Source organism: Tamandua tetradactyla, chromosome 4 (genome assembly GCF_023851605.1).
Source record: "Tamandua tetradactyla isolate mTamTet1 chromosome 4, mTamTet1.pri, whole genome shotgun sequence".
NCBI lineage: Eukaryota > Metazoa > Chordata > Mammalia > Pilosa > Myrmecophagidae > Tamandua > Tamandua tetradactyla.
Genome location: NC_135330.1, coordinates 35,829,973 through 35,853,788, shown reverse-complemented (window position 1 = coordinate 35,853,788; position 23,816 = coordinate 35,829,973). Strand labels below are relative to the sequence as shown.

Genomic DNA, 23,816 nt, shown 5'->3' with positions numbered 1-23,816 from the left:
AGCAGATGTTTCTAACTAAGCCATCTCTCTAAATTGAGAAATAGAAAAGCTGAGGAGGGGGCGGAGAGCGCAAAAGGCTATATAAGATGATACTGGGTTAAAGCATTGACCTTCAAGTACACAAGATAAAGTATGGATACTAGTTGTGTTGGCCTTGACCATGTCTCCACCCTCTACAAGCCTGCTGTGGAATTTAAGAAATCAACTGCTACAGGACCTCAGGCAGGTCAGCCTTGCTGTAAAATGCTTTGGAGTGTCTGCTCTTTGTTTAGCTGGAAGTGTGCAAAAAGTGAATCAAATCGTTTGTGGTAGAAATTCAGAAAAGCCTGTAGACTCAGTCTGGGGAACCAGAATGAGGATCAAAATGGTGGCACCTGAACACCTTGCCTGAGCTCCCACGACCACGAGCATTCTTGTTCCCGAGTTCACCACCAGAGCTGGAATGGAGGTTGGTGTCCTTGGAGGCAGTGGGAGACTGGGACTACCTTTTTCTGGGAAGCCTTCCTGTTCATCATGTGGAGCAGGGCATCCTCCCTCTGGGTTTCCATCGGAGCCCTTGGCACACTGGCCTGTCATTTATTTTCATGGCTCTTTCCACCTGGGGGACGTGGGCCTCCTCGGGGCAGGGCAAGCTTCTCCCCAGTGCCAGACACCTGACCAGACGCCCTCAGGGCAGCTCCACACTGATGTGAGTAGGGGACTAAGCCCAGAATGCAGAAGGACAAGACAAAGGCAAGCCAGATAGGAGGCTCAGCATCTCTTCCAGAACTGGCAGGGCAGCTGTTAAATTAAGCCCTGGCTCCGTGGGCTGACTATCAGAGCCAATCCCAGCAGCCCCTTCCTTGGGGTCCAGCACTCCGACCTGGCCAAACTCACAGCCTGAGAGCTGGGCAGAGCTTTTTGCCAAGGAAGGCTGTTGCCATTTCTAAGCAGGTGTTCTGGCTCTGTGAGAAAGAGAGAAACTTCATAGAGGATGGTGGGGAGTAGGGGAGAGGGAGCCAGCGGCAGCACAGGCTTTTGAATAGCAGAGAGAACCCACCTGGGGATTCGGGGTGGGAAATGGGTTGGGTAGGTGTGGCCGGGTAAGTTTGGTGGAGGATAAACAAACAACTCTACATGAAAAGAGCCAAAACAAAGAGCCATTGGTACAAGATTCTTGGAATCTGTACCAAGAATGGAAGCTAAGGAGTGGGGGCTGAAGTGCTCATGGAATGTCTCCCAGATAAGACACCGCTAAGATTTTTGAAGGGCCCCAAGCAGGGTGGTGGGTGGTCAAGGGAAACGTTTTCCAACAAAGACACAGACATGAGCATAAGCAAATGCATGGGTGAGTGAATTCGGGGAGAGGGCTGGGGTGCAGCTGGGTGGGGAAACAAGCAACCACTCCTCCTGCCAATGAACACCCACGTGGGGATGCCTCCGCCCTGGGCAGAGGGGCCCGGAGGCTAGTTTGGAGAGTGGGGGGATCCAGTCATGCCATTGCACTGCACCTCTGATCAAGGACATCTTCTTGGGGTCAGGGAAGTAGGATGGAGGATGTTTTTTCCCCTTAGGGTCTGGCACACTCAGACCCACCGCAATTTAGTACCTGCTGGGGGCTGTCCCCTCCTGGCTGCACCCCAGACTGGGGAAGGTCACTTCAGCCCACAAAGTAGAGCTGGAAGTGCTGGAGCTGCCTCCCTGAGAGCATTTCCTTCTGCCTCCCTCCAGCGGAGGGCCAGTAACAACACTTTCCATGCAGGGGCACACACACGCACACACCTGAAAGCAGTTTCCCAAACAAAGCCCCTGCTTCATGCGATGCACTGTGATGTTTTCTATTCTATTCTTTAGTTTTTTCCTTAATGCTGGGCTTGACCAACAAAATTGATTTTATGACCCACGTGTGTGTTGTGACTGCAGTTTGGCAACACTGCTCTGGAAAGTGATCTGCCCGCCGTCTCCTCTACCCCTGCTGTAGGCAGAAGCTCCGACCCCCTCGCCCTGATGAGAACGAAGCCAAGGCCCAGACACCCCCGTGAAAGGCGGCGGCGGTGGCGGCGGCGGCAGAGGTCCAGCCTGGCCTCCCGAGCGAAGCCCCCCGGGACGGGGACGAGGTGGACAGGGGGCGCTTGAGGGCGGCTGAAGGAGGGTGGAAGGACGCAGACTTGGAGGCGGACGGAGCCGGGTTCCATCCGCTGTTCATGTGCCTTGTGGCCTTGGACAAGAGATTTAACCTTTCTGGTCTTCGGACACGTCGTTGTAACCGGGTACGGCTACAGTTCCCCTTGGCAGGGCTGCTGGAAGGACTCGGGATCGCGTCCTTGATGCGGCCCGCAGCGCTCGGGAATCTTGGCGGAGGGGGCAGAGCAGGGCCGAGGGACGCACCGAGACGGCGCCGGGCCGGACTCGCGGGCTGACCTTGACTTCCAGTCCTCCAGCCAGAAGTGCCTCCACCCCGCGGGGACTTCGGGACACTGCCCGCCGCCTGCGCCCTCGGCTCCCGCGCCCTCCCCACCCTCACCCCGGTGCCGGGCCCTGGGTTCGCTCCTTATCTCCTCGCGGCCCCCGCCCGCCCCCCCACCCGGTCCCCCGGGCCTCGCCCGTAGTAGCGCCTCGTGGTGCTCTTCCCCACGCCCCGCCTGCCCTTCTCCCCGACCGGGCCTTTCTCGACGTTTCTACAGACCTCGGGAGTCTCTTCAGCCGGGTCTGCCGCGCCAAGCAGAGTCTGTGGGGGCGGGGCGGCGGTGTGCTCAATGACTCTGGACCGCCGCGGAGCCCTGACTCCCCATCAAGCCTCCGGCTCCGTAACCCCGCGGCTCTAACCCATGGGTACCCCGGCCCGACTCCCGCCGCCGGGAAGTGACCTGGCCCCGAGACGGGTCAGCGCACCCCATGCCGCCTCCCCGCCCCCGCGGAGGCCAGGAAGGGGCGGCCCCGGCAGCGATGGGAGTGGGGGGCGGCGCGGGGAGGAGGGTGCCGCGCTCTGCCGCCCCCCACTCCCATCTCTCCGTGCGGGCCGCGTGCGCGTCGGAGAGCGTCTGGCTCCCGGGAGGGCGCGGGGCGGCGGGCGGCCGGGAGCGGGGCGCGGCGGGAGGTAGCCGACGCAGTCGCCTCCTGGTCCCCGGCCGGGCCGGCTGGACCTCCTTCCCAGGACGCCCGGCCCGAGAGATGAGCTCTCGCCTCCTGCGGGTGCCTCTGCGCCCCTGACAAAAAGGGGTCAAAGCCTGCGCGGGTGAGAGCACAGGACCCACCGCTTCTGGCGACGCTAGGGAAGCAAATGATCCATTTGCTAGGTGGCTTCTGAAACCGCCACGTTGTTACCATAAGGATATCGACTTGTCCAAGGTCTAGGTTTGAGCCAAGGGAAAGCACTTTCTGTTGCATGTAGTGCCAAGGTCAGCTGCCTTCCACGAACCGAAGTCTGGACAGAAAAATACCATTAAAATGCGGCGGGAGGGACATGGGTTAGACTGCAAAAACCCACACCTTTGCACGTGCTGCTTATTTCCTATGCCTGAAAGCCCTTTTCCCTTACCCTTCTTGTAAATTCCTGTTCAGTTTGCAAAACCACGCCGGCACCCCCTCTGGTAAGCCTCTTCCCTGCGCAGCTCCCTGCTAATCATTCCCTCATGCGCCCTTGCTTGCACACCAGGCTCTCGTGGAACGTGTTTCTCCCCACTCGATCCCTAAGGTCTCTCTCATGTCTAAGCTCCTGGCAGACACCGGGCCTGCCTCATGGTTCAGGAACCAGGTTGTAAGGAAGGAGCACGGTCCTGAGTAAGGCCTCTGAGTGTGATGCGGGGCTGGACCAGGCTCCCAGGTCACTCGCTCCCCAGCCAGAGCAGAAGGGGAAGGCCAGACCAGAGGCTGGAGGTACAAAAGCCCCCTACGGCCCCCACAGGTCAGGGCCCCAGTATCAGTTTATCCCTGGGAGAAGCTGGGGAGTGTGGAAGGGGTGTCTTCTGCCTCCTTGTAGAGCAAGATAGGTGTCATGCACTGTTCAGAGGCTCTGAGCCTCCGCTTTCCTGGGTGTCTCCTTCCCTTCTTCCCTTCCCACTCTGTCAAGCTTTTTCTGAGATGTGTGTGGTGGGGTGGTGGAATACCGCAGGAAGAGTGGGCCCCAGAATCAGGGGCCAGGCTCCAGTGTCCTGCCATTGTCACTGAACTGGATTCCCCATTGTGCTGGTTTGAAAGGAAGCATGCCCCCTAAGAAAAGCCATGTTTTAATATAAATCCCGTTTCATAAAGGTAGAAAAATCTCTATTCAAAACTGTATATTTGAAACTGTAATGAGATCATCTCCCTGGGTGATGTGATTTAGTCAAGAGTGGTTGTTAAATTGGATTAGGTGACGTCATGTCTCCACCCATTTGAGTGGGTCTTGATTAGTTTCTGAAGTCCTATAAAAGAGGAAACATTTTGGAGAATGAGAGATTCAGAGAGAGCAGAGAATGCTGCAGCACCATGAAGCAGAGAGTCCACCAGCCAGTGACCTTTGGAGATGAAGAAGGAAAACGCCTCCCGGGGAGCTTCATGAAATAGGAAGCCAGGAGAGAAAGCTAGCAGATGGTGCCATATTTGCCATGTGCCCTTCCAGCTGAGAGAGAAACCCTGACTGTGTTCGGCATGTGCCGTCTCACTTGAGAGAGAGACCCTGAACTCCATCGACCTTCTTGAACCAAGGTATCTTTCCCTGGATGCCTTTGATTGGACATTTCTATAGACTTGTTTTAATTGGGACATTTTCTCGGCCTTAGATCTGTAAACTAGCAACTCATTAAATTCCCCTTTTTAAAAGCCATTCCATTTCTGGTATATTGCATTCCAGCAGCTAGCAAACTAGAACACCCATCTATATAAATGAAAACAATAAGTTTGACACACCTCACAGGACTATTTTAAGGACTAAACATGATGTGTCAAGAGCCTGGCCCAGCACCTGGCAGGTGCTCAATGCTCCTTAGAAACCCTTCTCTGTCACCACCCCCTTCCATTTTCATTTCTTTCCAACTGAGGCTGTGAATCCAAGAATGTTGTCTTGGCCATACAAGAAAAAAGGAGGCAACTTTTCACCTCCAGAAGCTTTTTTCAATACAAAATTCTCCAAAGATTCATGACCTCAAGGCTCAGAACTGGGGAACAGGAGCTGCCAGAGTTTGTTCACACCTGCAGTTTCCTACACAGGGCCATTTCTACACTTTGGGGGGCTCCAGCTTGACCTCTGAGGTATCCCAGCACCCTCTTCACAGCCAGAAGCCCAAAGCCCTCGTTCCACTAGCCCTTCTGCTCACCCACCCGAGCCCCCCGATTCCTCCCCCATGGTCTATCGCACATCTGCTCCAGCCTCCCGTCCTGCATGCCTTAGGCTCAGGGGACGTCCAGGGGCAGCAGTGGGAAGAGGGGCTCTACCTGGCTCCAGCGGATAAGCCCCTGGAGCCAGAGCACACTCCCCTCGCACACAGCCCTCTCCTCCCCACACCCCACTGCCTTTCCTTCAGTGATCTCCTTGCCTGCTGAAAGCTACCCGTGACACATTTTAACCAGATTTTACTGAACGCTATTTTTTACCACAGGCTGTGCCCTACCAAATCCTAAAACAGCCCTGGGACTGCGTACTCTACCCCTCGGGTGCACCCAGGCAAGGCCCTTCAGCTCAGTTCTCTCCTGCCCATAAACTCACCTCACCCAGGGCTCCCCTTCCAGGCAGAGGCCGGTGTCTGGAGGCTTCAGCATCTACACCAGCTATAAACCTAATCCAGGGGCCTCCTCAGCCTTCCCCCGTGGCTGGCCCGCCCCAGCCCACCGCGGATCTTGTGCCCTCCCTTGCCCTCCACTCCCCTTTCCCCAGGCCCCTGCCATAGGACGAGTGAAGGTGAGCAGCCCAGAATTTAGCAACTCAGAGTGGGAAAAGCTTCAACTTTGCTTTTTTTAATAATTTATGAGTGACACATGGCCATCTGCTCCCAGTATCCCCACCTCCTGGGCTGTGTTCAGGGACAGAGTGGGGGAGTCAGGTGGGGGAGCCCTACCTGCTGCTCTCATGGCATCTCTACAGCCTGCCACCCACCTACAGCTGCTGCCCGGGAGGTCTGGGCAGAGAGCATGTGGCTTGGGGACAGCCTGGCACCAGCTGCATCTTGAAGCTTGACCCGTGAGCTCAGCCAGAGGCCCTCCCAGGCCAGGCTGCAGCAGGCCAGCTCCCACTTGGGGAGCAGGCAGGAGAGCTGGATCCTGGCAACCCCTACTCCACTTCCCCGAAATTGGTCTCAGGTTCATTCCCTCCTTGCCCCTCCCCCTTTCAACCTTATATATCATCAAAATTTCCCAGAAATTCTTCATATTCTGGCTACCAAAATGGGCAATGGCTATAAGGCTGTAACTCCAGAACACTCTGCCCATTTCTGGATAAAAAGGAAAGGTGGCGAATGGAAATGGGGAGGATGGAGACTGAAAAAGAGAAGGCTCGAGGCCAATGAGGCCAAGCACTTTTTTGGTTCTGGAAGGCCAGAGACAGGGGAGCTTTTGACAGAGAGTAGGATGGGATCTGGCCATGAGGCTGACTCTCAGGGATCACATGAAGGGACTCACTGAATCTCTCTCCTCCACCCCCAAGAAAGGAGCAAGAAGACATTGACAGCACCTTGGACATAGAAAGAGACCCATATTTTCTTTCCTCGAGTTCTGCATAAATTAGTGGCCTTAAATAAAATATACAAACAGGTTGCTTGCCTCTCCCTAGGTAGTCAATCGCATAAGCCTGGCCACAGCCCAAAGAGCTGTGTTTTCAGTCCACAAGCACCTTCCTAGCCCATTCCCCCGGGTGGTTCAGAGCTTCTGAGCGGCTGGCAGCAAGAGCAAGAGCTCCTTGGGTCACCGCGGGGCAGGCCTCTGCCTCAGCACACGTACTGATAAGCTCTGTGCGTGGGCCAGCAGCTCCTTAAGGCGAGCCAACCCCAGCCCTGCAACTTTGGCTCCGTTCACCTCGAGGATCTCATCCCCCACCCCCAGCAGCCCGGAATACAGCTTGGCCGTGCCTGCGTCGGCCATCTCCTGCACGTAGAAGCCTGCGAAGGAAAACAGGAGATGTTAACCACTGCAATCCAAAGCAAAGACAAGCATGTCTGTGGAATGCTGACCGGGTAGGCAGTGTGTGTGTGTGTTTGTGCACACGCACGCGTATGCAGGGAGGGGTGGCACTCAGCCAGGGAACATCCAGGCACACCCTCTATTATTCCACCTCACAACTGGCTCTCTGCAGAAGCCAGTCTGTCCAACCCCATGTGTAACGGCCTTCCTCCAGCTCCTCTTTTAAAATGGAAGTGTCTCCAGTGTAAATAATGCTTTCGGCTCTTACTAGTTTATACCTCTGTGAATAAGCACCTTTCTGTAAGATGAGTTTTTAATAGAGAATAGAAAGCAAAATATATGTCTTTTAAATAATTAAGAAAAATACCTACTAGGTACCTGGCACTGTGCTAGGTGAAATTCATAAATAGCCAGCTGCTGCCCACAAGTAGCCCAGGTGTGACCTAAAAGTGATGGGAAGGTGCCACTGAAGTGGTGAAAATGATTTGCTTCGCAGGACCACCAGGAACTGGCTCTGACCTCAGTCCTACTCATATGATTTCTCACTTGGGATTTGGAGGTATCTGGCAAAAGCCCAGGAAGAAAACAAAATCCTAACTCACATTTTTAAAAACCCTCCTCTTCATACACACCCTCTCCCACTCCAAAAGGGCCTGCCTGACCAGTACCCCCTTCCCAGCCTTCTCTGCTCGTCTCTCTGGGTCTGGCTCTCAGGGAACCCACATCAGAGCTCTGTTCCCCAGCAGCTCTGGCCACACCACACAGGGGAGTCCAGCTGAGGGAGCCGCTCTCTTGCAAACCACCTCTAGGAACCTTTCAAATCCGCTTTAAACTGCTTCCACCTGAGAGATAAAAGGTGCAGGCTCTTCCAGAGAAGCTGGAGCCCCCACCTTCCACGGTCTGCTGTGTGAATACAGGTGTCTGAGCACAGAGAGTTTGCTGGAGGACTGCAGGGTATGAGTGTCGTGCAGCTGACACCACCAGGGGTATTCACTGAGCGGCTCAGTGCAGCCCTGCACACCCTCCGTGCTGTCTGGCCCAGACTCAGCTCAGTCCAGGTGAGAAACGTTATGCACCTGCCCCCACTTAATGGCTCCACTTCCTCTTCCTAGAATCAGGTTTCTAAGAATGGTCCTGAAAGGATGCCTTGGTCTGTTCTTTTAATCTCTGACTTGAAAACCATTTAACACATCTCAGAACCCTGGGAGGTCGTCTCTCTGATCCACCCTTTCTAGCTGGCCTCCGCCCAGCCCCCACCTGAGCTTTGTTAAGCCCAGCTTCTGGCTCCTACAGGAGTCATGCTTTTTACAGTTCCCTCTGTTATTTGGATTTGAAAGTGCATTGATAGCCCCTCTTCTTTTCAAGGCCCCAGAAAGTATTAGCAAACCCAATCTGTGTGCACATTGCTCTCCCTGGTCTGAGCTGTGGCTCTCCCTTCCCAGGGCTCTTGTCCAGTCTGAGCCTTTCCTGCAGGGCTCTGTCTCCCACCCAACAAGGTGTGTCTAGCATCTTGGCTGCAACAAGGCTTTTTCTCTCAACCATTGCCCTGGCATTTACCTCTTCTATCTGGTTGTTTCACCTGCTCATCTGCCCTGTCTGAGTGATGGGGGCACACGGAGAGGGCAAGTCAAGGAGAACTGGGGAGTGAGCTTGGAGGCATCTCGTGTACAGCAGGAGATACAGGGAGGGAGCCAATGATCAGACTGAAAAGAATGCAGCCAATGTCAGACCAGACAGAGACGTCACTCCAGCCATTTGAGGGAGACTCTGGGGCAGGTTTCATAACTGAAAGCCATGACAAAAATATGAGAGAGACTGCTACTGTATGCATTTATTGTCTGATGGAAATGGCCTTTGTTAAGGATGTATGATCTCTGTGTTGTATTCAATTAGAAGCAGAAGGCAAAGCCTGCTGTTCTCACATGCTCATATAGAATCGGACGTGACAGCCAGCAAATTAATGCCAGCATCTTGACAGTTTTAGCAAGTAGTGCAAACTGGCCCCAGCTCATGGCCCCTCTGAGGCCCCAGAGGAGTGACCCTTGGTGGATGAAGGACAGCCTGTGGCAAGGAGGCACCAGCACCAGCCACATTCCACGTGCGCGGGGATCCCCACGAGACATCCAGTGGCCAACTGCAGCAGGAGCAGGAGCAGGGCGTGGCCTGGGCAGGACAGGGAAGGGCTCTGTCCAAGTGAGGGATGCCCAGAGAGCAGGCCAGGGCAGACCCCTGCTCATCAGGGCTCCATGATGGGTGACAGGGGACTCCCACGACCCACAAACGGGCCAAAAGAGACTGTGGGGACCCGGGAGGCAGAGCACAATGCCATGGTGTGTATGAGCTCACACTCACAGACGAGTGCAGATCTCCCTGCCTAGGGTTCTGCTCCCCGATTACCCATTCTATTTCTGAAGAGAGAAGGGAAGAAATGTGCTAGGCGTTTTCATGTGTACCTCATCAGATGCTTGTTATGGCTCTCCCAGGTAGGTTTTATTGTCTCATTTTAGAGGTTACAGAACCGAGGCTCCAGGGCTGAACAACCTGCCCAAGGTCACACTGCCGCCAGCAGAGGTGCTGGGGTCAAGCTGAGGAATGCTCTCTAACTCTGTGGCTTCACACTGCCCCTCTTGAAGGGCATATTTCAACTTCCCTAAGGAGAGAGGAAACTAAAGGGAAAGCAGAGCAGCAAACAGTGCCCCTGGAAGTTTAGAATCTCGGTCTCTAAAGCCCATTGAGTGCTTTATGATGACCCTTCTCAGGTCCAGAACGGGGAGAGATTTGTCTTCTCTTTCTCTCACATTCACGTCCTACCCAACAGCAAACTGAGTCAAAACTACCTTCAAAACACATCCAGAATCCAACCCCTTCTTACCACCTTCGTACCCACCCCCAGTCCACGTCACCATCATCTCTCTCCTGGACTACTGGAATAGCTTTAAAACTCTCTCCCTGATTCCACATTTGCCCCACTGCAGTCTGTTCTCAACAGAGCAGCTGGTGACCCTGTTAGAAATGCAAATCAGAGCATGTCAGTCCTCTGTCCAAAGCCTGCCAGTGCTCAAGTCCCGGTCAGTGTGAGCGCCGGGAGCCCTCACTGAGGCACAGCCCCCTCCGCCTCCCCAGCTCAGAGTTCAACTCCACCTCCTGCCTGCTCGCCCACTTGGCTCTATCCAACCTGATCGCCTTGCAGTTCCTCTAAGAGGCCAACGTCATTCCCCATTCCCGCCCTGCAGGGCCTTTGCACTTCTCATCCCCCTGCCAGGAAGGCTCTTTCCCAGATACATGGACAGCCCCTCCCTTACTCCATTCAGGTCTCTGTTCCAACATCCCCTTTTCAGAAAACCTTCCCTAATTGTACCATCCATGATAGCATTCCATGCACCTGCCACTCTCTGGGGCCATACCCTGGTTTATTTTTATTATTTTTATTTTTTTCTTAGTACAGAACATACAAAAAAGTTATTTTTGTAGACATAGTCTCTCTCACTCGTGTATGCTCATGAGGACAGAAATTCTGTCTGTTCCATTAACTGCTGTATCCCCCATTTTCTACAACAGTATGTATTTACTGAAGGAGTGATTGGCTGAACAGATGCAAGAACTCATGTTGAGATCTTCAAATTTGGCAGTGGGCATTTTTTTTTTTTTTACAGGCTAAGTAACTTTGACCAAGTAGATTGAAGCACAGACCTGAGCCCTCCCCTGCAGAGCCCAGCCAGAGCAGGCCTCTGGGAGTGTGTCTTTCTGTGTCTTTCCCTCCCTTTCTCTCTTCCTCCTTTCCCCACTCCCAGCATACCTGTCTTCCTTCCCTACTCATCTAGTCTGGGAAATATCTTCCAGGTCCCTCTCCCTGAGATGGATTCTAGGCCACAGCACTTGGACACCCTGCAAGACTTGTTCCCTTCAACACCAATCCACTTCCCTAAGGGGCCAGACTGCACAGTGATGTCCAGAGCTGCTCACTGGCCCCTTCACTGTTCACTCACGCAGTGGGCCTGGGTCCAAAGCTGACCCTAAGGGAGGGGATGGATGCATAGACAGGTGGTCACACTCCACATGTCTAGCTGGAGGAAGCGAATCATTTATATACACCGACCACATCAAAGAGATTCCCTAGAATCACAAGCACAGTTTCCTCTGGCTCTCCTCTGAAAAGATGGCCTTGAAGATTCTGATTTCAAGATCTCATCAAAGGGGTACAAAGGTAGTGGTAGAATCCTTGCCTGCCATGCAGGGGACCTGGGTTCGATTCCCAACCCTTGCACTTTGCAAACAAACCAACAAATGAAAAACCAACCAAATAAAAATTCAGCAAAATGGTGCAGCAATAAGGGGATATTCACATGGAAAAAGAATGAAATGTGACCCCTACCATACAGCATACAAAAACATATATATATATTTTGATCTCACCAGACATCAGAGACAGTAGAACCAAATCTGTCAATGCTCCCCACCCTGGCAGCCCCACATCCCTGCAGAGCTGCGACTGCACAGGGCAAAAGCACTGGGGACAAGCTCCACAGTGACCTTCAACTCTTCAGAAAAAGTCCTTGGGGGTGGGGGAGAATTCCAGTCCTTTGGCTGGGAGACGCTCTGAATCCAGAGTCTACAGCTCAGCCAAGGACCAGGACAAGCCTCTGAGGACAGGCTGCAGGGCACCGCATAGGTGTGCTAAGGTCTCCAGGGCTGCAGGACCCAGGAAGGGACAGGGCATACCTGAGTCCCTGCGGCCATTCCCAGAGGCCACACAGAAGCCGAAGGTGCCCTCCGGGGGGCGCTGCAGCTGCAGTTGGCTGGTGCCGTCCGGGAACACCTCCACCACGCGGCCCACGGTGCGAGCCAGGCTGGGGGTGCCCACATCCTCCACACTGAGGGCGCGCCGCCGCGGGGCCTGGGCCAGCCTGCGAGGTACAGGAGACAAGTGGGGACAAAGAGGGTCGGCGTGCAGGGGCCCCGTCCATCCCTGGCTTATAGGCAGCAGAGGCCTCTCAACCTAAGAGTCTAGTGCTGGAGGTCGGGGCTCTGCCTCACCCCAAAAAGGGTCTGGCTAGGATTGATTGTACACCATGTATGGAAAGTTTGCATGTTAAGAATGTTTGTATGTTAAGTTTTATCAATAAAAATATTTTTTAAAAAAAAGAGAGTCTAGCTAGGGCCATGGTCCGTGAGTTCCCACAGCTGTCCTGAGTCTCCTTGGAGCCTGCTCAGAAAGCCCCTCCGAGAGCAGAGACCCCTCTGAGAATCTGATGGGGGTTATAGGTTTATATAAAGTTTCCAGGAATTAATGGAACCCTTGAAATCCATCCATTCACAGAGCCCTGGTTAAGAACAGCTGGCTAGAAGGCATCAGAGGGTGGGATTTCTCTAAGCAGGGTCACATGTCAAGGGCCTCTTTTGGGGATTCCAGTCTTCATGCTCTGTAATTGGATCTTTAACTGGGCTCAAGACACTCTCTGCACATTCTGATTTCAAGTAATCATCAGATATCATGGGACAGTGGAAACAAACTTGCCAGTTCTACTCTCTCCAACAACCCACATCTCTGCAGACCTGCAGTTGCACAGGGGAGAGGCACAGGGGAGAGGCACCGGGGTGAGGCTCAGAATCTTCTGACTCCTCACACAAACGGCCTCCATTGCCACCCGATTTGTTGTTGGGAGTTGCAGGGAGCTGGCCTTGCTTTCTTTTAAAGGTACCTCCCTCAGGGCTGCAAGGCTGAGGGTGGGAGGCGTTAGCCGATAGCTCCACTGGCCTCTCTCTGTCCTCCAGGCCACCTGTGTCCGTTCTTACCTGCCAGCTGCACTGTGGTCCCCTGGCTCCCCTACCACGTAGAGGCTGGAACGGTCCACCTTGCTGCTCAGCAGAGAATGGAGGTTCTGAAAGGAAGCAGCTTTCCGATGTTGGTGAGAGGGTGACACCTGGTGGGAAACGTTCAATATTGCAGGTGAGAAAAACTATTTGAGAAGGAGCTGACAGAGAACTTGATCCAACCAGGAACCTGGAATCTGGGTTCCTACTGGTCCTCTAAGAAAATAATAGTGAAAGCTACTGTCATGACTTCAAAGCGCTTAACAGGAATCACATTACTTACTCAAGAAGATGGTCCTACACAGGTGATCTGAACTCCAATATTTTAAAATTTTAGCTGAAATAACCTAATGCTATAATACCAATTATCTCAACAGAAGACCTTTCCATTAAGGTTAACCTCAACAAAAAAAAAAAGTAAAGCAAAATAATTACAGAATAATTAACTCAATTTTAGAGTGAAAATCCTAAATGTTATTTTGTGATTCTTTAGTATCACCTTCATTCAAAAATTGTGATTTAAACATGTACCTTAATGCGCTGTGCATAAAAACATGGATAAGACAGAAATACCTTCAGGATGGGAGTGGTGATGAGCACAGATAAGCTGAGAGACCTAGATGCATGTTGTAAGGGTTAGACTACAAGTATGAACAACATCCGTGGAAGCAGAGTCTTTATGGACATTAGAAGAGCTGGCACTTGAGTAAGTCTTGAAGCAAGAGTTCTCCAGACAGAAGAAACAGCTCATGCAAGGACATGGAGAGAGGAGAAAATACATGATATGTTTTGGAACATAACATGTGGCCTGCAGAAGTGATGGGAACTGGGCTGGAGCTGGGGGACCAGACCTGGGAGAACTTTGGATGCCCCACTCAGGAGTCACTGAGTGGTAGTTAAGTGTGATTGATCAGATTTGTCTTTTAGCAATTAGCCCAGTATGGGAGCTATTCTGAAGGTAGGGGTGGGGTGGTAGAGACATGAGCAGGGAGAACCAGGCTTTTAAACAAAAACTGCATACATTATTTATTACATTAGGAATCTGTGCTCTGAAGAAGTGAGGCATATTATTAAGAAGGTGAAGAGGGGCCTTGACCTTGAATCAACCTTTAAGAAAGCTTCCCTGGAGAAGTCATGCTGAACTCAGACCTGAAGGATAAGTAGGAGTTTCCAAGAGAAAAGGGAGTGGGGGAACAAAGGGGAAAGCCTTCTGGATGCAAGTTCAAAGGCCACACAAGGAAGAGCCACCGTCCCCTGGAGGGTATGGTCACATAATGGAGACAGGGTGGCTGCCCATGCAGGAGGGCCAAATACAAACAAGGCCCAGTGAAGCATCCACCTACATTCACTAAGCACTATATTCTAACAGGTAACATTTCACTCCTGAAATATCTCATAAATAGTTCTGGATGAGACAAGATTCCCTTCTTCTTTCTTCAGTTCTTGAGAATTTCTTTCCACTGCTCAGTCCTCCCTGAACTTCCTCTTCCTCTTTCGCGCCAGTTCACTTTCCATCTTTGCCCACTAGGCTTAAATTGCCAATAAATCTCTCCTCCACCATTAGGGTTGTCATTTCCCCTGACGTGTTTACAGAGATGGAAGCTCTGATGGCAGTAAATCTGGGTGCAATGGCTCTCGCACTAATGGAACAGGTCTAACTTCAGGTGAAAAGCAAATTCTTGGAGCATAATGACACTTCTGCTTTCTCCCCAGCCTTGGCTCTATTTCTTTGCTTTCCATGCATTCATTCAACAAATATTTATCGAGCATCCACCATACAAAGTACTGCTCTTGATACAAGACAACCAATGGGATTTTCATTCAACCTGCATTCTGTTCACTACTGCGGCCCAAACAATAGAACAATTGAACAGTGCCCCCAGACCACTCTCACCTGGCTCGATTCTGCCCCAGGAGTGGGGTGTGTAGATAAAGGAACCAACACAAAACCTGGAAAAAGCCTTTAAACTCCTAGGATAGGGTTCATAAAGGCGTAGTTGAGAGTCAGTGCCCTGCTGTTGGTTTGCTAATGCATTAGGCATGGGGAGCGAGAACTCTGGCTAACTGCCCTCATTCATTCATTCATTCTATTGACTACATGTACTGATTTAGCCACTGTAATTAAGTGTTGAGAATATAAAGATTAAGTGGTCTTCCCTCAAAGAACTGACACTCCAGTGAAAGAGATAGATAAAAATCAATTCAAATACTGTGTGACAAGTTCCATGAAGGAGGAAAGTGTGGGGTAAAACTCAGAGCACAGGCCTTTGCTTCAGCCTGAAGAAGGGTTGGAAACAGCTTCCTGGAGGGGTAGGAAGTTATTGATGGGAGAGCAGACATTAAGAGGTAGAGAAGGAGGAAGAAACATTTCAAGCAAAGGTTCAAGGTCAGCCAACGAGAGCCCTGACTGTAAAACCCTATAGAGGAAAGATGGCAGCCCAGGAAGGTGGAATTTAGTCTGTCTCTAGGGCAGCTAGTAAATAGCTGGGAACTGTCTGAAACAACTGTTGGGGGACTTCCATGACCGGGCACATCATACACGAGTCTGAAACAGGTGGAAGGGCCGAGATCACAGTACAGAATTGTAAAGTCTCCCAAACTGTGCAGTCTGACGCTCCTCCCCACTGGCACAGCAGGCTGTTTTAGAGTTACTTCCCCACTGGAAAGAAAAAAGTAGTCTCTACTAGGAGCAAGGCAAGGACAGCTCAAGCAGATGTGGCCTTTCTAAGCCAACTCTGCAGACAAACTCACTACCCTCCCCTCTATGTGGGACATGACTCCCAGGGTTTAAGTCTCCCAGGCAACGTGGGACATGACTCCCATGGATGAGCCTGGCCCTGGCATTGGGGGAATGAGAAAGCCTTCTTGACAAAAAGGGGGAAAAGAAATGAAACAAAATCAAGTTTCAGTGACTAGAAGATTGCAAATAGAGTCAAGAAGTCAGTCTGGAGGTTATTCTTATGCATCATATAGATATTTCTTGTCAGTTTCTAGTGTATTAGAATAGCTAGAAAGAAAGTCCTGAAATTGCTGAACAACAATCCAGTAGTCTTGATTCTGGAAGGTGATTATGTAACTATATAGTTTTTATGGTGTGACCGTGTGATTGTGAAAACCTTGTGACCGACATTCCCTGTATCCAATATATGAGCGAATGAACAATAAAATAAAGACAGAAATAAATAAATAATAGGGGTGATGAGTATGGGATGTTTGGGGTTTTATTTTTAATTTCTGTTTAATGAAAATGTTCTAAAATTAATTGCAGTGATGAACACACAACTGTATGAGGATACTGTGAGCCACAGATTGCGTACTTTGGATGAATTATATGGTGTGTGAATATATCTCAAAAAAATTTCATTAAAAACATCTATGGAGGGTTCATTTCCCGGTGCCTGCCCATGAAAAAAAAATCTACAGAACTCAAGTAGGGTGGAGTCAAGAACATTGGAAAAAGAGGGATGTGAGAGGAAAGCAGACAGACCTGTCACTGCAAAGGGACAGATGCTTATCAAGAGGGTGAGAGAGTCAGATTTAGATATTGCAAAGACCCCTCAGAGGCAATGCGGAGAAAGACCACTGCAACAGGTCAGCCAGGAGGCTGTTGAGGTAATCCAGATGTGAAGTAACTAAGACAGTAATTTGGCCATGGAGAAGATTCCAGAATGACAAGACAATAGACTCTCCAGGACTTGGCAGGGGAGGAGAGGGAAAACTCAAGGATGAACCCAGTCTTGGGCAGCTGGGTGGAGGAACATAAGTGAGGAGGTGCTCAAACCTCATAGATCAACTGTGGGGATACCAGTAGCTTCCCTTTTTCCACGTTCGGCTTCCTGGGAGGCATCTTCGGTGCTGTTTCTTGAACCTTCCATGCCAGTGGTGGCTGTACCACCACTGACCTCACATACCCCTTGGCTGGAACCCTTAGGACTCACCAGATGCAGGAACTGTAACGATGGGGATCTCTTCACTTTGGGGGTACTGGTGCATGATGCTGGGCCAGATGCAGGGGGTTGTAGCTGCTCCACACTGTAGCTATGGGACTTGCTCAACTTGGGCCGGGTACCCTGGCCCAGGACTGAGAAGAACTTTTTCAGCCCCAGGGTGGAGGCGATGCTGCTGCTGCTTTTCTTGTTCTTTTCAGAAGGGGTAGCTGAGGGTGAGTTAGGTTCTGCATTGACCCCTGGTAAGGCTCTGAAACACAAGGTTGACAGGAGATGGGCTGGGGACGATCTGAGGAGGGAGGCAAGGATGCGCTGCACCTTGGGGTCTGATGGATACCAGTTGAGCCAGTACCAAAACCTGATGAAGGAACTGATAACCAGGCAGCAGAAAGAATGGCCAAGTGGACTTCCTCTGTCTTGGAGAGCTTTTGGGGAATCCATCAGTTATGGATTCATACAATTCTTCCTTCCTTTACTAATTCAGTATTTCTTAAGGTCCTACCATGTACCAGTCTCTCCTAGGCACTGGGGTATGTGTCAAACAAGATAAACAAGGTCCTTGCACTCAGGACCTTCTAAAGAACAGAGTAGTAAACAGAAGAGACAAACCATCAATGACTGATGAGTACTGTGAAGCAGAGTGACCAATGTTTGTTTTAGGCTGGGTGGCCAGGGTAGGCCTTTCTGAGAAATGATATTTAAACTGAGAGCTGGATGACAAGAAGGAGCCAGTCCAGCAGGGCTCCGGGTTGTGGGGAACAGTGGGTATATTCCCTATGGCAAGAAGTGGTTCAAGAACATAGAGAGTCTGGCCACCGGGGCTTGGACATAATGAGAAAGGAGCAAAGAGGGAAGAGTTGAGGCCAGACAGGCTGGCAGATTCAATGGTTCAAATTCTACTTAGTGAGAGGGAAAAACGTTGGGGGAGGGGGGCTTAAACAGAAGAGTGACATCATTTAGTTAAGGTTTAAAAAAGATAACTTCCACTACTGTGTTGGGAAGGAATTGTAGGGGCAAAAGGGAAGGCAGAGAACAGGTAGGAGGCTGCTCAAGTTGTTCAGCAAAGAAGCAACATGGCTTAGTCTGGGAGAAATGGTGACAACAAGGAGATTTAAGAGGTGGAGGGATATGCCAATGGAATGGAGTGGAAGAGAAGGAAAAAGAGCTGAAAGAGAAGAAAAGCATGGGTGCTGTGTGGATGGTGGTGTGTTTGCTGGGACTGGAACAAGGGGGAAGTGGCTTGTCTGCACTGAGTTGAGATGTCTATCACACACACCAGTAGAGATGTCAAGGGAAAACTGAATTACAGATCTGGGGTTTTGAGTCACCCAGGGAGACAGATGGAGATTTGGTTCTTGGTGGCCAGGGGTTCTGTTAAAGGCACCAGGGATGGGATATAAGGGATGGAAAAGAAGGTCCGGGCCAGAGCGCTGGGCTTGCTTGGGCTTTGAGGTCAGGCCAAGATCTCCAGGGCAAGGACTCTAGATCAAAGGAGAGACTGGAAATGTGAATGTTGGCTTTCCTCAGCAAGAGAGTTGGTTTCCAAGCACAGAGTGAGGAGTGAGTCCTCTCAGACAGATAACCTATCCTGGGGGCACCGTGAGGGTTGGGGTTGTTCAGTTGGCCGTTCCCCAGCACAGCACCTGGAGCTCGAGGCCATTCAGTGAATGAATAATCAAATGCATTCAACTAAAAATTACCGGGAAAGGAGTGTTAGGAGCACCAGACTTGGACATAAGTCAAGGAGTCCACCGAGAATTTAAGGGTCGTGAAGTCAGTCATGTGTCCACTCCAGTCCGTCTCTTTCCCTTCCCCCTCCCCTGGGCAGTGCTCTTGCTCCTGTCACTCACCGGGATGGCATGCACCCTCCAGAACTCAGCTCTGTCCTCTGCAGGCCTCGCTCTGGTTCCTGGCTGGACTCCGGCTCCTCTGAGGCCAGGCAGAGAGTGATGCTCGTGTTGCTTATGGTGCTGACGGCTGCTGAGCAGGGAGAGCCCTGGAGTCTTCCTGCAACAACCACAGCGTCCTTCCTGTGTCAGGCCGACCCATCCCCCAGGCCACAGTAGGAGGAGGGGGCGTTCCAGCAACTGAGGCAGAAGAGCGAGGGGACGCTGAAAAGACGTGGGACCCCAAGACCGGCGGAGCTGTGGTAAGAACTGGTGATACCCCCTGTGAAGACGGGGGTGGGCCTCACAGACCATCAGGCTGAGGACCCTCCCTCAGTGTTGGCCGTTTGGAGTCTTCTAAACTGTCAGCTATTTGAGGGCAGGCACTGGGTCCAATTCACTGCCATAATCCTCTCACCCAGCACAGCTCTTGTACAGAGTCGATGCTTAACACAGATTTATTGAATGAAGGGGGCTATTGCCATAAGTCCTGTCCCTTCTACATCAAGGGACATAGTTGGGAGCAGGAGGAAAAATTGTATTCCTGGGACAAAAAACACAATTTTGTTGATTGTAATTTCTATCAGTTTTAACCATAGCCACTATTTTTGGAGCATCTATTATATGCTAGGTAGTAACGTAAGCCCTCTGCAGAGATTATTTCATGTATTCCTATGATACAGGTTTTATTATCCTCAATTTATGAGGAAACTGGGATGCAGAGGGATTAAACGAGTTGCCCAGAACATCATGGGGACTGAGAGGAAGTGCTGAGTCCTCTGCCTGGGAAGAGGGCAGTCATGCTCCATGGCCCATGCCTGCAGCACAGACTTTAGGCCTCAAGGAGGTGAAGGGCCAGCCTGCCCCGAGAAGTCATCAGAGCCCAGAGGACAAGCCCTGCAGGAACTGGTTGGGGCGAGCCAGAAGCCAGCTGACAACCCACCCCACCAGACCCGGGCAGACACAATTTAGCCTGGGGTGAGAGAGATCTCAGGCAGGCAGGGCCTGTCTCCTCAGGGTTTGCATAAGCAAGAAAGTGCCTCTGTGTGGGGTGGAGGGGGCAGCCTGCACAATGCCCTCGATTGAGGGTTTGGGGACACAACTGGGGGTCTGGGGATTTGGCATCAGGCCCTCAGTGAGGTCATTATACCTATTGTCTCTCTGCCCCCTCCTCTCCAACTGTTTCCAAACTCCAGATTCCTCTCCAGCCATCCCAGTTCCAGAGCTGCGGACACATTAGGCAAGCATGTGTCATCTGGTCATCCTAGCCTAAAAGTGAGTGGCTGAGTTGGTGCCCTCCAATCACAGCATCAGGAAAAGGAGCCTGAGGCTACTGATGGCCAGGATGTGCCCACAGGAGAAGCACCCCTTCCGCAGGCAAGGAGGTAATGGCCTACACACAACCTTCAGCAGCAGACGCACCAGCCTGCCCAGGAGCTAGGGCTAGGGGTGGGTTCAGGTGCCAGAGATCAACTCCAGCCCACCTTGTAGGAGTTTGCCCACTGGTCACCATGTCCCCTGCACAGCATGTTCTGTCTAGTCACAGAAGGCCTCAAGGTCAGGGCCCCTGCTGAGTTAAGTCATGCATTCATTCCCCACAGTGCTAATATGGTATGGAAGAGGAGCTTACTCCATGCTGAATGAATGGATGGCTGAATGGATGAAATGAACATGTTGAACAGAAAGGGCTTCAGCCATGTAACTGCTGGCCATTTACTGCCCTAAGCAAATAGTAAATCCTGAAGCTGCTGCCTCTTACTGCTCTGTTGGGGGTAAAATTTCCTTATATCCCAGGCCTCCTGCAGCCATGGAATTCAACTTCCCCACGGTTCTGCTTCCCCTAAAGGGAACTGGTTAATCAACCCCCAGCTGGTGTTGAATCCTGCATCCAGCCCATGGACTCCACCAGCTTCCCCGACACTTCTTACTTCTCTGAGGGGCCCTAATATGCCGTTGGGAGTCTTGTGTGGCCTATGTTACCTGCCTATTAAGATGAAAGGTAAGTGAAGACCAAACCCCCAAGGTATCACCACACTGGCCTGTGCCTCCTCCTGGGACTGCCCTAGGCCCGGCTGGGTGATCAGCAGCAGCAATCCTTACCGTCCCTGCCCTTCTCCCGGGATGGTTCTGGTTCCTGGTTGCCGGGACCCTTCTCCACTCCACCCTCAGGCCAGGGGTCCTGCAGTCCCTGAGGCATGCTGCTGTTACAGTTGTTGGTGGACAAGGACAGCAGTTGGTGCCTGGTTTGGGGGTTGCAGGGTGAGGTCTGTGTGGGAGTGAGCTCACAGGTCCTGGGAACCTCACCCCTAGAAGGAGGCAGGGAATTATCCACAGGACTTTCCTGATCAGCTGCTCTGTGGGGCCGAGCCAGGGCTGCCTTCCTGCGAGGCACAGGGGAGGTGGTTTTCCTTGTAGAGGGAGGGGTTGGCATCCAGCGTGCAGGGGACAGTGGAGCAGCTGGCTGCTGGAATTGATGGGTGGCAGAGGGTTCTGTGTGGCTGTGTTGCAGGGAAGGACTAGAGGCAATTTCCAGAGTCTCGTGGCTTCCTATAGCCCGGGCTTGTCTGCCTGGCCCTGATGACCCAAGCTTCATGGAAGAGGTCAAGGCATAGGCTGTCCTACCTGAAGCCCAGGGATCTGCTGGGTGAGCCCAGCAATTTCCCAGCCCAGGTCCAGGCTGCCACAGGGAAGCCCGCTCAGATTCCAGGGCAGGGGGCTTAGGGACAGCATCTTCTCTTGGAAAAAACGTCCCCTCCTTCGTGTGTCCTCTGCTTTCTTTTGCCTTGTCTCTCACTTCCAGATGGTTGACCCCAGATAAGTGATGCCCTGTCTGAGGACCCCCAGGCAACTCTGTATCAGTCTTCCTGGACCACCTACTACTGCCTTCCCCAGGCTTGGAGGCCTGAGGCTGGGGGCTGCTGCCTTGGGGTTGGGGTCGGGCCCATACCCTGCTGGGCTGTGAGGCCCCAACCTCTTCACGGTCAGTCCTGCAGCTGTCTGAGGTGTCAGTGCTGTCCAGGGCAGAGTATGCCTCCTCTGAGGCCATGCTGTCTCCAAGGTATGTTTCCCTGACCCATGCTGCTTGGAGCCCTTGCTCGGGAGGGAGGAAACTGAGGGGAAATCTTGGGCCCCCAGAGCTATAGGGCTCCGCCAGCACCCGTTCCACAGGGCAGGCAACTTCGAGCTCTTGGAGGCCCCTAGAGTCTGGGGGCGCCTTCCCCTCCGCAGACCGGCAGCCCTCAATACATTTGCCGCAAGCATGGCACTTCCTCTCGCTGCCAAATGCAGGCATGGGTGGTGCTGCAGGGAGGCCCCTCCAGTCCAGCCTGCCTGTGAGCCTCTGCAGGGTCCCTTCTCCGGCATCCCTGTGCCTGAAGCCCCCGCTGATGTAGTCGGCAAGGTCCGGCTTGGAGCGCAGGGGACCCTGGTCCCCAGTCTGCAATGCTGAGCTCAGCACCTGGAACTTGCGCTGCTGTAGCCGCTCCAGATAGCGGAACTCGGCGTCGCAGGCAGACTCATCCTCAAAGCGGACGTGGGACGGGGAGGCTCCTCGCTTAGGCCATTGCCCACTGCTGGACTCCCCACTGGAGGAGTCGCTCAGGTTCCCATTCTGTGGGCTGTCTCGGCAGGCAAAGGTCATCCTTGGGTCCACAGAGAGGCTTTTGTGGCCATCTCTGTTGAAGAGAAAGGAGGGGTCACAGGCCAAAAAGATGGGAAGGAAGGTACAGTCCCCCTCCCCCTCCCCACCTGCCCCTCCCCCACCCCCCCGGGGATCAGTCTCCCATGTGCTACAGTTACCCCACTGGCTCCTAGGGAGACGGGAATTACAACCCCCTCCTGCCTTGAGATAGCACTAACCAAAGTCAACACTGCCTTCTTTACTTGTGGCTTTCCCTCTGTTGTCGGGCTCAGCCGAGTCAAGAGGAAATATCATTTAACTTAGGATTGCAGAGAAGGAAGACATCGTAGACACAAAGGGTTGAGTACAGGTGTGTGTGGAGGTTTAGGGAGAGGAAGGGGACCTGACCATCTGGCATCTGGTGGTAATAGATTTTGTGGAAATAATGAATTTGTTCTAAGTTTTATGGGAAGAATGTATTTTAAGTATCCAGTAGGGCCGTGATAGGTCTGAAACCAGGGTTACTAAGCATTCTTGCTCCCAGAGGTTGTGCCTGGGGTTTCTAGTCGTCTAGCCAGAGAAATAGCATCACCTCACCCCCCAGAAACAGAGATGTCCGACCAAGCTCCATCCCAGCCACCCAGACAGGATGCCCACACCCAACACAGGAGATGCCCACTCGGAGTTTCTGAACATGAGCTTAGACACAACAGTCTCTTTGCAGGCCCCAGAGTAAGTGAAACCCTGCCCTGTTGACAGGATGTGGGCTGCACTTTGGGGCCCGACTTGAAGGTCAGGACATTCCCAATCTAATAAGGCGGTTCCGGTCTCCTCAGTTGCATCAGTGACATTTACATACAAGATGGTAAATTAAGCCATCTCTCAAATTCACAGCAAAGGTGGAAATAAACTTATTTTCTAAAAGAAGAAATGAAGGACAGCTTACGCTTACGATCACATAAGGTAACTTTCACCCAATTATTCAAACTCAGAGGCTCCCCACCCCACCTCAAAAGTGCCAGGAACAGTTCCCAAAGGTAGGGTGAGGATTTGGGAGACAAGAGCAGAGTGAGAAGATAATGAAGCAGCAAGCACATCCCATGCCTGTCAAGCTTATCAAGAGGCGGTTACAGTCGATGTCTTGACAGTCAGACCTTTCAAAGAAGTTTTTGGACTGAGCTCTGGGGCCTCTGCTGTAGCCCTGGTATTGCATGGTGTTCTAGTTTGCTAGCTGCCAGAATGTAATAGACCAGAAACCGAATGGGTTTTAAAAAGGGGAATTTAATAAGTTGCTAGTGTACAGTTCTAAGGCCGAGAAAATGTCCCAATTAAAACAAGTCTATAGAATTATCCAATCTAAGCCATTCAGGGAAAGGAACCTTGGTTCAAGAAGACCGATGACATTCAATGTTTCTCTCTCAGCTGGCAGGGCACATGGTGAACATGGCTTTCTCATGGCTCTACAAAAAGTGACTCTCTCCAAAA

General features: G+C 52.0%; 1 protein-coding gene across 1 annotated transcript in view; it reads right to left on the bottom strand.

Moving 5' to 3' along the window:
* Nucleotides 1-5,838: 5,838 nt before the first annotated feature.
* The window catches only part of KIAA1614 (KIAA1614 ortholog), a 35,662-nt gene continuing 17,684 nt past the window's right edge, over nucleotides 5,839-23,816 (bottom strand). The window contains exons 5-10 of the mRNA XM_077157165.1: nucleotides 20,813-22,386; nucleotides 18,677-18,833; nucleotides 16,818-17,076; nucleotides 12,862-12,989; nucleotides 11,788-11,972; nucleotides 5,839-7,046 (exon numbers count right to left, since the gene is read on the bottom strand). Coding sequence (XP_077013280.1) covers nucleotides 6,853-7,046; nucleotides 11,788-11,972; nucleotides 12,862-12,989; nucleotides 16,818-17,076; nucleotides 18,677-18,833; nucleotides 20,813-22,386 — 2,497 coding nt within the window. The 3' untranslated portion in view covers nucleotides 5,839-6,852. The remainder of the gene's footprint in view (nucleotides 7,047-11,787; nucleotides 11,973-12,861; nucleotides 12,990-16,817; nucleotides 17,077-18,676; nucleotides 18,834-20,812; nucleotides 22,387-23,816) is intronic.